General features: G+C 41.7%; 1 protein-coding gene across 2 annotated transcripts in view; it reads left to right on the top strand.

Annotated features, from left to right (window-relative positions):
- Window positions 1–13,126, top strand: part of atp2b3b (ATPase plasma membrane Ca2+ transporting 3b) — a gene marked incomplete at both ends in the record, with an annotated part of 71,046 nt that overhangs the window by 14,232 nt on the left and 43,688 nt on the right. For both annotated transcript variants that reach the window (XM_083891036.1, XM_083891037.1), the window contains 3 exons: window positions 5,559–5,816; window positions 9,040–9,165; window positions 10,195–10,320. In XM_083891036.1, coding sequence (XP_083747162.1) covers window positions 5,559–5,816; window positions 9,040–9,165; window positions 10,195–10,320 — 510 coding nt within the window. The remainder of the gene's footprint in view (window positions 1–5,558; window positions 5,817–9,039; window positions 9,166–10,194; window positions 10,321–13,126) is intronic.

A 13,126-nucleotide genomic window follows, 5' to 3' on the forward strand; every position in this document is an offset into this window, starting at 1 on the left:
CCGTACTCTGACTGTGCACCTTAATTTCGTTGTACACATGTGTATAATGACAATAAAGTATCTTGAATCTTGAATCAATGTGTCAGATTAAAGCAGCCACCCTGAAGTTCTTCTTGAGAATAAATCTTATTTTGACAGCAGAACACTGTCGTAGCCAGAAAAAAGACATTGGGTGTGCACCAACAAATACTCGGTGTGCCAAATTTATTTTCAGAGTGTTACACTTCCACAAACATTCAAAAGAATGAAATCGGAGAGCGCAGACCTCCGCCAAGGCAGCTCAGTGCTTACAAAATACACCCTGCCGGCGCGACTGGGTCAGACAGCGGGAGTTGCAACCAGTGATAATGTTATGGTCAGACAGCGAGTGTTGTAACCAGTGATGCTGTCTGAAAATGTTCAGCTAAATCCGTCCGCGACTTTTCAAGTTAACAAACAAACAAATGCTGGCGAAAACTCCAGGCGGAGGTAAATAACACAAAACATATGCACACGTTGTGTGCGTGCTATCAGTAATAGTCAACAGTAGGTCTAAACATTCATACATGTGACATCCTCTCAAATAAATCAATAACTATCTAATAGTAAAAGCATACTTTCTGTTCTCAACAAAACACACAGCAAAAACATACACACAGACATTGCATGCCCAATGACATGAACATAGTGAAATATAACACACTCATGCGTGTACTCATGTACTCGAGCCATAACATATCCACATTACGCATCATCGACAAAGCTATTCAAACATCTGAACACAACTCTTGGGCTTAGCAGCAGAGTAAAGGAATCAACGATATTGCTGCTTACATGTGCGCACTGTGCAGCTCTCAATTCAAAGGGCAAGACGAAGAGGCTTGGCCTTGAATGCATTTATTATTTCATCAGAGTGCAGTTTCTCTGCGTGCTCTTTTTCAAACGTGAGCAGCGAGATGCTATTCAGTCTCTCTGTGAGCATTGTAGCTCTGCTTGTGAATTTAATCCTGTTTACAACTGAAAACAGACACTCCACAGAGAAACTTGTAGGTTGCCAAGTGCAGGTGTCACAACGCATCTTCTGACGGAATTTTTTTTGGGGGGTGTGCCAGCGGCCTCTGTGGGTGGCACTGGCCCACCCTGACACACCCGTGGCTACGCCATGGATGTGGACATCCAGTTTGCAGAGTGTACACGCTCAGTAGGAGATTCTCAGTGTCTGGTGAGATTTCATGAGCAGAATTTCCACATAATTTCTGCTGGACTGGACCTTCTGTGGACAATCACATTCTTACGTGCAGACTCTGCTCACACACAGTCTCAGCAAAGTCTCTGGACATCAGTGCATGTCTGAAAGCAGCTTTAGATACCCAGAGAATCAATGATGCACTGAAGCTTTACTGGCAGTGCATGATGATCTGGTGCCTGACTCAAAACCTATTTGTCACCTGTCTGTAGGTTCATGAGTAATTTAAGTGTAGACAGTGCACATTAATAGAGGATATATACACATATATGTATATATATATATATATATATATACATATACATATACATATACATATACATATACATATACATATACATATATATATGTATATGTATATATAAAAAATAAATTGATACTAGTACAACAGATGGACAGCTGCTTGTGGAGCAGATAGTGAAACACATGACTGATTTGATGCCACTAGCTTTCTGGCTCTGTTAGCCACAGTGAGAGGTCACTGAAGGAAAAAGAATTGTCTCAGTGGACTGAAAGACGAAATAATAAGGGACCCTGACTAAAAACACATGGTGTATTCCTCGAACAGCAGCATGATGCAAACCGTCCTCACATTAATTTAATTTCGAAGAGCAAGTTTGTAGTCACTGTGCAATGTGATTCTCACTATTTGCATAATGATGGCGATAGACTCACTCATTGATGGCAGCCTCTGGAAATAAGAGTAAATACAAGCTTTGTTTTTTGGGTGATTAAAGCTTGTGGTTGTTTTGGTTTCTTTAAAGTGATATACTTATATACAGTTGCAAGCAAAAGTTTGGGCACCCCTGTACATTTTCATGATTTTCCTTTATAAATCATTGGTTGTTTGGATAATAAATGTCAGTTAAATATATCATATAGGAGACACACACAGTGATATTTGAGAAGTGAAATAAAGTTTATATGATTTACAGAAAGTGTGCAATAATTATTTAAACAAAATTAGGCGTCTGCATAAGTTTAGGTAACTAACTCAGTGTTATTGATTTCAATAGACTAATTATTGGAAGTCAAAATTGGTTTGGTAACCTCAGTGACCCTTGACCTCCATACACAGGTGAATACAATCATGAGAAAGAGTATTTAAGGAGGCCAACTGTAAATGTTTCTCCTCTTTGCATCTTCTCTGAAGAGTGGCAACACGGGAGCCTCAAAACAACTCTCAAATGACCTGAAAACAATGATTGTTCAACATCATGGTTTAGGGGAAGGATACAGAAAGCTATCTCAGAGATTTAAGCTCTCAGTTTCAACTGTGAGGAACATTGTGAGGAATGTGAAGATCACAGGCACAGTTCTAGTTAAGGCCTGAAGTGGCAGACCAAGAAAAATCTCAGATAAGCAGAGGTGAAGGATGGTAAGAACAGTCACAGTCAACCCACAGACCAGCTCCAAAGACCTACAACATCATCTTGCTGCAGATGGTGTCACTGTGCATCGTTCAACTATTCAGTGCACTTTACACAAGGAGATGCTGTATGGAAGAGTAATGCAGAAAAGCCTTTTCTCTGCACCTGCCACAAACAGTCGCTTGAGGTATGTTAAAGCACATTTGGACAAGCCAGCTTCATTTTGGAATAAGGTGCTGTGGACTGATGAGATTAAAATAGAGTTATTTGGGCAAAACATGGGGCGTTATGCATGGCGGAAAAAGAACACAGCATTCCAAGAAAAACACTTGCTACCTACAGTAAAATTTGGTGGTGGTTCCATCATGCTGTGGGGCTGTGTGGCCAGTGCAGGGACTGGGAATCTTGTTAAAGTTGAGGGTCTTTAGGGAAAACATTCAAACATAAGTGTCTTGTGTACAAAACAACTTAGACCAAAACCAGAAACAACTGTACAACTTAAAACGCAATACTCTAACCGCATTAGAGAGAGCAGTTCACCAGGTGCTTACCTTTCGAGTACAGGAAAACATTAAAGCTCACATAGAGTGGTCCTGTTGCACATACAGAGGGGCAACAAAGTATTTAGTCAGCCAGCGATTGTGCAAGTTCTCCCACTTAAAATGATGACAGAGGTCTGTCATTTTCATCATAGGCACACTTGTCTCACACAAATGTGAGAGACAGAATGTGGAAAGAAAATCCTGGAAATCACATTGTAGGATTTTTAAAGAATTTATTTGTAAATTATGGTGGAAAATAAGTATTTAGTCAATAACAAAAGTTCAACTCAGTGCCACGCAAGATCTCATCCTGTGGGCTCAAAATGATCATGAGAACAGTGAGCAAAAATCCCAGAACTACACGGGGGACCTGGTTAATGACCTGCAGAGAGCTGGGACCAAAGTAACAAAGGTTACCGTCAGTAACACACTACGCCGACAGGGAACCAACTCCTGCAGAGCCAGACGTGTCCTCCTGCTTAAGCCAGTACATGTCCAGGCCCGTCTGAGAGCATATGGATGATCCACAAGAGGATTGGGAGAATGTCATGTGGTCAGATGAAACCGAAATACAACTTTTTGGTACAAATTCAACTCGTCATGTTTGGAGGAAGACGAATGCTGAGTTGCATCCCAAGAACACCATACCTACTGTGAAGCATGGGGGTGGAAACATCATGCTTTGGGGCTGTTTTTCTGAAAAGTGGACAGACTGATCCGTGTTAAGGAAAGAATGAATGGGGCCATGTATCGTGAGATTTTGAGCCAAAACCTCCTTCCATCAGTGAGAGCATTGAAGATGAAACATGGATGAGGCTTCCAGCATGACAATGATCCCAAACACACCGCCCGGGCAATGAAGGAGTGGCTCCGTAAGAAGCATGTCGAAGTCCTGGAGTGGCCTAGTCACCATAGAAAATCTGTGGAGGGAGTTTAAAGTCTGTGTTGCCCGCCGACAGCCCCAGAACATCAGTGCTCTAGAGAAGATCTGCATGGAGGAATGGGCCAAAATAGCAGCTAGTGAAGACCTACATCAAACGTTTGACCTCTGTCATTGCCAACAAAGGACATATTACAAAGCATTGAGATGAACTTTTGTTATTGACCAAATACTTATTTTCCACCATAATTTACAAATAAATTCTTTAAAAATCCTACAATGTGATTTCCAGGATTTTTTTTCCACATTCTCTCTCACAGTTGAAGTGTACCTATGATGAAAATGACAGACCTTTGTCATCATTTTAAGTGGGAGAACTTGCACAATCGGTGGCTGGGTAAATACTTTGTTGCCCCACTGTATATGGTAGTTATGGAGGTCTACTTACATACATTAACTTGTTTTTATGGTAAAAAACCTCCTAGTTGCTGTAAACAAGCCGATAGAAATCCTCTTTTCTGACGCTGCCGTGCGAGACTTGAGACTCAACTCTCTCACCCAGTAGACAGAGTCTTGTGATTGGCCAGTACCCAGAACATATGACATATTCAGCACACCCTCTCTCAGAAGCGCAGCTCCCCCCTCTGGAACGGTGGATGCACTGCTACTCATTATCAAAACTGTCGCTCGTGAAACACCTCCACAACGGACGTTATTCTTCTTCTGCGGTTCAATGTACGCAACCGGATGTGCCCGGACTAGTGCCCGGAGCAGGAGGATCTGCTGTTCAGGAGAACCGGTTCTACGTAACCGGACCCGGGTTTTTCAGAGATCTCGCTGAGCCCGAGATTACAATAAAACACAGTGTTCTCAGCAGTGGCTGAAATGTTTGTTTAGAACCTTCAGGGCTTCATAAACAAGGTAATGACGCAGATACACACTAAAAAACAGCGTTAATTGGAAGTTCCAGTCTAGGTCCGCTTTAAAACAAAATGGCCATCGCGCCGCTATGGAACTTCAAATGGGGTGGCGTATATCGGACAAATGGCCAAAATTGCTAAACGCCTTTGAGAGCAAAAATTATGTACCAGCGCCATCTAATGATATATATTATCATATTATATATATATATATATAATTTTATGTATAAATATATATGTGTGTGTGTAATTAAATTAAGATAATATTTTACTTACTAGTGTCATAGCAGATGTAGATTACACTTTCGTTATTGTGTAAAACAATAATAAAAAAACATGGAAAACTGAGAGTTGTAGAGGGTGCAGTGAAGGAGGCAGCAGCCTTATCAGTCGACTGTTTTAGTTTGATAATACATTTTAAATCTAATATCTGCTGATACCGATATCGTGCCGATAAATTTGTCCATCCCTCGAAGATTTAATTAGATGACCATATTTGTTAAGTACAGTGTGTACAGCCACACAAGTTTATCTTGCCCTCACTGATGAACTATAGTTAGCTTCAGTTGTTATGAGGACTTACTACCTCTAACCTTCTCCCTCTGTCCTCCGTCTCTCCAGCGTGTGGGGACGTGTCAGGAGGTGGGGAGGACGAAAGCGAGGGGGACACTGGCTGGATAGAGGGCGCCGCCATCCTGATGTCCGTCGTGTGTGTTGTCCTGGTGACGGCGTTCAACGACTGGTCCAAAGAGAAGCAGTTCCGCGGTCTGCAGAGTCGCATCGAGCAGGAGCAGAAGTTCACGGTCGTGCGGAAAGGAAACGTCATTCAGATCCCGGTGGCTGACATGGTGGTGGGCGACCTGGCCCAGGTCAAATACGGTGAGGAGACCCTGACAAATGTTTATATATATGAATATCACTTCTCAGTGGCGTATCTAGAAAATTCTACATGGCGTGGCAAAGCAGGGGCAAGAGGTCATGGCAGGGTGGCATGGGAGGACGGTACACAAGAATCCCCAAATGTAAATGGATTTAACACAAAACAAACATAAAAATACATTAAAACTAATTACTGTTTTATCATGAACAACAGGAACAAGCCCAGTGCATCTCTTAAAAAGTAAAAGTATTAGGGCCAATTCCAATTCCTATCTTAACCCTCAATCTTAACCCTCAAGCTCAACCCTTAATCTTAACTGTCCCTCAAAACCAAGTGTTGAGGGTTATTTTGTCACTTAGAAATGGGACACCCCTTAAATGCAGATACGTCTTCAGACTGTAGGGGGCAGAATAACGCCAAAGCTGCATCCAGTCTGTCAACTCCAAAAAAGAAGAAGAAGAAGAACACATTTACGTCAGGATTATTTATTACGATCCGTTTGTCAGTCAAGTTATTAGGTTGTCAGTTAGTTATAAGATGATACTCATACAAATATTCAGCTGACAGTTACCACACACCACGACTTATTGAAAAGTAAACCATAGCACCGGCCGACTATTGACAAAAGATCGTAAAATAAAAATAAATGTTACGCAACAATGACGTCAGTAATCCATAATATGGGCCTAAACTAAGATAATACAATGGTTTTCATCATTTTTATATCTCTATTAACAAAGAAAATACTTCATTTGTAGCGTACTCGTTTCGCTGCTTTCTGCGCCATCTTTGTTTTGTGAAAACACGCAATGCATTCTGGGTAGCCCTTGCTCCCAAGGGTGGTCTCGAAAAATCTCAATATTGAGGGCGATACAGTCCTTAAACTTGCCCCTCAACTTAATTTTTCTGAGAATTGGGACAACACTTGCACTAGAGGGAGCGCGCATTTTTGAGATTGAGGGTTAAGCAAGGAATTGGAATTCAGCCTTAATAGCAAAATAAATAAGTGCAATAATCAAAAATATTAAAAAACAACCTTAAAAGACTGAGGACCCTCTTCCTCCCTGTCACTCCCTGCCTCTGTCTCACTTTTTGAATCTGCAGCAGTCTCCTGCTCTTCATCCCTCACATCCTCTTTTCCTTCACTTATTTCTTCATCTCCTTCTTTCTTCTTCTGCTTTGAGCTTCCTGGTCTCTCCAGTTCACTACCTTCTCCTTCATTTCCCTCCTTTTCTTCTGCTGTGCACTTTTCTAAAGTTTTTTTTTTTCCACTAAAAACCCTTTCAATATCCCCACTTTTTGCTCTCCTTTTCATTGTTCTGCTATTTCCAGCTACTCTTGTCTGCAATAGTCAAGACGTGAGAAGCGTTGGTTATCCTTGTGTCACTACACTGTAGGGCCATGTAGCTAATACATATAACAAATCTAAAATCAGAAGATATTTATTACACAGAACAGTTATGTTTAGACTACTTAATGCTATTGTATTTGTTATTTTCCCAGTTAGAAAAGTAAAGGATGTGACCTGGTTTAACTCATTACTGTGATGGGTGACAGCACGTGGTTTTATAGCAGGTCTACTGCTACAACTCACTGCTGCGTAGTGTGTTGTAAAGTAATCCAGAAAAACGGCGATCCCGCGAAACGTTATGGAATAAAACATGACAGGTTTGAGTGTATTGTATGAAGCTGTTGTTGTCCATCCATCCATCCATCCATCTTCTACCGCTTATCCGGGGCCGGGTCGTGGGGGCAGCAGTCTGAGAAGGGACGCCCAGACCTCCCTCTCGCAGGACACTTCCTCCAGCTCTTCCGGGGGGACCCCAAGGCGTTACCAGGCCAGCCGAGCTACATAGTCACTCCAGCATGTCCTGGGTCTTCCTCTGGGTCTCCTCCCGGTGGGACATGCCCGGGGGCGTCCGATACAGATGCCCGAGCCACCTCAGCTGGCTCCTCTCGATGTGGAGGAGCAGCGGCTCTACTCCGAGCTCCTCCCGGGTGACAGAGCTCCTCACCCTATCTCTAAGGGAGCGCTCTGCCACCCTGCGGAGAAAACTCATTTTAGCCGCTTGTATCCGGGATCTTGTTCTTTCGGTCATTACCCAAAGTTCATGACCATAGGTGAGGGTAGGAACGTAGATTGACCGGTAAATCGAGAGCTTTGCCTCAGACCGATATGACGACCGCATTACTGCTGCCAACGTAACAATCCACCTGTCAATCTAACGCTCCATCCTTCCCTCACTCGTCAACAAGACCCCAAGATACTTAAACTCCTCCACCTGAGGCAGGATCTCTCCATTGACCCGGAGGGAGCAAGCCACCTTTTGCCGGTCCAGAACCATGTCCTCGGACTTAGAGGTGCTGATTCTCATCCCAGCTGCTGTTGTTGTCTTTACTAAAATCAAAACTAATCAAAGAGCAAAACACTCTTACAAATCACGAGAGCGCGAATTTCACATGTAATTAATGGCCGCACTGTTATCACTGACGCTGAATCACCTTAGATTACATTCATTATAAATGTAACTTTAAGTTAAATTGGTGTGTTTAAACTTCACCTGGGGAAACTGACTTCACCTTCATATGGTCGGGGGGCAGCTCAGTCACTACACTCTGTGCCGGGATGCAGAGTCACCGCAGCAGACTCACTGTGTGTGAGCCAGACTGTGAACAGCGCAGTTTGATGCAGGGCTGTAGCTAAGTGAGTCAGGGGCCTAAGATTATATTTACAATTATTGACTTTTGGTCAATTAATTGTTTGTTTCACTACTTTGAAAAGCTTGTGGACATAGTTGCGGATGTTTTAACAAGTAAAGTTTTTAAAACACAAAAGTTAGGGGGGCAGCTGCCCGACCCTGACCATAATTATAGTCATTTTCATTGTATAAACTTGAGTGTAATGTGTAAAGTGTAAAGCAATTTATTCAGCTACATATACATGTACACCTATATATGAATATTATGTTATATTATGTATATTATATTACTATTGATGAATCAGTCAAACCAAGTCACTCTATCTTCAAGAGTGAAGATAAAGGCAACTGGACCTTACTATGTTTTTGTTGAAGATGTTTCACCCTCTCATTCATGAGGCTTCTTCATTTCCCCACGTCTCCCATCCCTCTCTCTCTTTATAAACATGCTGAATGCAAGTTACTGTATGTACTCACTGTTTAAAAACACTGATCTATGTACTGTATGTGTGTGTGTGTTCAGGGGATCTTCTGCCAACCGACGGTATCCTGATTCAAGGAAACGATCTGAAGATAGACGAGAGCTCGCTCACGGGGGAGTCTGACCACGTAAGCAAGTCTGCAGATAAGGACCCGATGCTGCTTTCAGGTTTGTTTCTCACTGACAAAGCCTGTCCAAAAAAAAAAACTGTCCCGCTGAGGTTGGCTCTTTCTGAGGTTTTCTCCCATTATTTTGTTGTTGAGTTTTTCTTCACTCAATGTGCGGGTGTCATCTGCTGTACAGACTGAACTATGTTTGTGATGTTGGGCTCCACAGCATGTGACCGAAACATCTTAACCTTTCCTTTCTTACTTTAACTCCACGCATCCTGGTCACTCCCAATGAAAATCTCAGTATCTTCAGCTCTGCCACCTCCAGATTACAACATCATATTCATCCATTTTCTAGGGTTCCATTGTGTCCTTGAAATCGCCCTGAATTGAGGTGATGTTGAGGTAAATGTCTCCCTTAACGCCACCTACTGTTTCATGCCCTGCACAGCATGATGTACATAGACTAGGCCTGCACAGAATAAATGTGGAGTCATTATTACTAGCAATGTTGTGGACACTGTCCACTGTCTTGCTCCACTGTCGACGTGAGATTCCGTGCAGAGCAATATGAGTGAGTAACATTAAGCAAGAGAGAACAAATGACAATGTGATGTCTGGGAAATGCAAATTCTCACCAAAGAAAAATACAAAGACTGACTTTGACCAAGATCCCAAGGACAATAACTTGTCCAGATAGAGAGCTTGCTGCAAATGATAAAAGTGGACATCATGGACAAGTTGCCCTTCCATCTTAAACATTCGGTCCTTGAATTTGAGTGAATTGGTCCTGGAAAGTCCTTCATAAGTCACTGGATTTGATATCAACCAACCGAGGTGGGGGAACCCTGATTTACAATTCATTGTACTCACTGCTTGTAGGCATGGTCAAGGAGACCTGCTGAAGTTCAAACTGAGCATCAGAATGAGGAAGAAGGGTTATTTAAGTGTCTGTAAACATGACGAGTAATTCAGAAACTGCTGATCTAGTGGGATTTTCACTCACAACATCTGTGTGCACACTTAAAAGCATTTTTGTTTTTTTAAATGTAATCTGAAGCATTTGTTTTTGTGTTTGGATGTGAAGGTACCCATGTGATGGAGGGCTCAGGCCGGATGCTGGTGACAGCTGTAGGTGTCAACTCACAGACGGGAATCATCTTCACTCTACTGGGCTCTGGAGAGCTGGAGGAAGACGGAAAGGAGAAGAAGGGTAAGTGGAGCAGTTCAACCGTTGTTGAGATGCTAAATTTGCACTTCATCTACAAAGAGACAGAAAACAACTACAAAGACAGAAAGTAACTACAAAGAGACATAAGACACAACTACAAACAGACATAAATCAAATAGACAGAAAATAACTACAAAGAAAGAAAACAACATCAGACAAAACAACCTCAAAGAGAAAGTTGAACAACCACAAAGAGACAAAGAACCCTTCAATCAGAATGATCACGACACAAAAATGCGCTTGGAGGAAAATTATCTGCAGACGCATTAGTTCAGAAAAAATAACAAAACAAAACAGAAGAATGACGTCTCACTGAGTGGATGTTTGTTGGAATGATGGGGGGGGGGGGGGTCCATCCGTGTGTGTGGGTGTGTGTGTGTGTGAGTGTGTGTGTGTGTGTGTGTGTGTGAGTGTGTGTGTGTGTGTGTGTGAGTGTACAGTTGGGTGCCTGTACTGATTTCAGATAAGAGCATCAACAGGAAACACACCAGTTTAAACTCATAGATAATTTAGCCCACATCCTCTTCATCCCTCTCTCTCTTCACCTCCTTCCCTCCATCCACCATTTTCACCATCACATCTCTGTCTTTTCTCTCTTGTTTACCCCGCTACTCCTGTGCCCTCATTCACTTTCCTGGCTTCACCATTGGTCTCCTCTGTTTGTTTCTCCTTGCCTCCATTAATCTGAGAGAGAGAGAGTGAGGCTGCAGATTGAATCAATTATTGAAAGAGCAGGGGTAGGGAGTGACGGAGCTGGGGGAGATTCAGAGAAGAGCGGTGGTTAGTCAGAGCGTGAAGCATTAGTCTATGCTTGAATTTGTTTTGGAGGGGCCTCGCAGTCAGAACAGAGCTGCAGACAACAACATCAGAAGCTACAGAGATTTTCACAAGCACTTAAGGTTAATATCATTACAAGTGCACTTCTCACTCATGCACGGGAATGTACTGTATGTAGTAATGTAGCCATGTTAAAACTAAGAGAATGGACAGAAACCATTTAGATGATGATGACGTGTTTTGTGGGTCGGATCATTCAGACAGTCATTTACTGGAGTTAATGAATTATTCATAAGACTTCTACAAATGCCATAACTTGTTAGTTCTCCCTCATGCGATGTGGTTTCTTGCTGTGGGGCTATTTACTTTTCTGTCTCTGATCCGTCTCTCACGCTGGAGTTGAGGATCTGTTCATTTTTCTTGATTCTGATGTACAGCAGGGGTCTCAAACTCAATTTGCCTGGGGGCTGCATGAGTTAGGGTCCGGGTGAGGCTGGGCCGCATCCACTCCCCCCCCATTACAATAAAATAAATAAAATGCGGGGCATGCAAGACCATTATGGTGACTTATGGTGAAGGGCAAGTAACTCTGGAAAAAACAGAAAAAAACAAAATTAATTATTATGCCAATTCTGTAACATTGTTTTTTTTTAATCTAATTGTGTTGTTATAGCTGGGACTGTGCGTACTTACAAAACTTAAGTCAAGGCATTGCAATTATAGAGGGTGTCCCTCATCTGGTGTGGGCCTTTTTTTTTCTCCACACCGCCCCTGCTGACTCTGCTCTTCTCTCTCCTGCATTTGATCCAAGCAGGCTCTGGTATTCAACGCAGAATGGATCATTTCTCTATGTTCAGTTATATCCCCATATCCATATATGACACATACATAATGATCTTTGGGGTCGAGTACAGTCGAATGAAATACAGGAGATTCGAGTAGATCTTAGTAAAAGGTGTTGACAGATTCTCAAGAGCACACTTGTCATTGTTTTCACTCCGATCTCAATCTAGAAAACGCTTTATCGCTGTAATTAAGGGAATAACAGATGCATCAGGTGAGCTGATCTCTTTAGCTCAGTTCTCTCAGAGAGAGATAGAAGAGAGTTTTGTACTCTCTTTCTTTGTAGTATCTACAAAGAGACAAAACAACTACAAAGACAGATAATGTGACTACAAAGAGACAAACAACTACAAAGAGACAGAATGCACCTACTTTATCTCTCTTTGTAGTTGTTTTGTCTCTTTGTAGGCACATTATCTTTGTAATTACGTTTTCTTAATGTGACTACAAAGAGACAAAACAACTACAAAGAGACAAAACAACTACGAAGACAGATAATGTGACTACAAAGAAACAAAACAACTACAAAGAGACAGAAAACAACTACAAAGAGACAAAACAATTGAAAGAGAGATAATGTGACGACAAAGAGACAAAACAACTACAAAGAGACAAAAAAACTACAAACAGACAGAAAACAACTACAAAGAGACAAAACAACTGAAAGAGAGATAATGTGACTACAAAGAGACAAAACAACGACAAAGACACAAAACAACTACAAAGAGACAAAACAACTACAAAGAGACAGAACAACTACAAAGAGACAAACAACTACAAAGAGACAGAATGCACCTACCTTATCTCTCTTTGTAGTTGTTTTGTCTCTTTGTAGGCACATTATCTTTGTAGTTACGTTTTCTTAATGTGACTACAAAGAGACAAAACAACTACAAAGAGACAAAACAACTACGAAGACAGATAATGTGACTACAAAGAAACAAAACAACTACAAAGAGACAGAAAACAACTACAAAGAGACAAAACAATTGAAAGAGAGATAATGTGACGACAAAGAGACAAAACAACTACAAAGAGACAAAAAAACTACAAACAGACAGAAAACAACTACAAAGAGACAAAACAACTGAAAGAGAGATAATGTGACTACAAAGAGACAAAACAACGACAAAGACACAAAACAACTACAAAGAGACAAAACAACTAC

Source organism: Microchirus variegatus, assembly GCF_963457635.1.
Source record: "Microchirus variegatus genome assembly, chromosome: 6".
Classification (NCBI taxonomy): Eukaryota; Metazoa; Chordata; class Actinopteri; order Pleuronectiformes; family Soleidae; genus Microchirus; species Microchirus variegatus.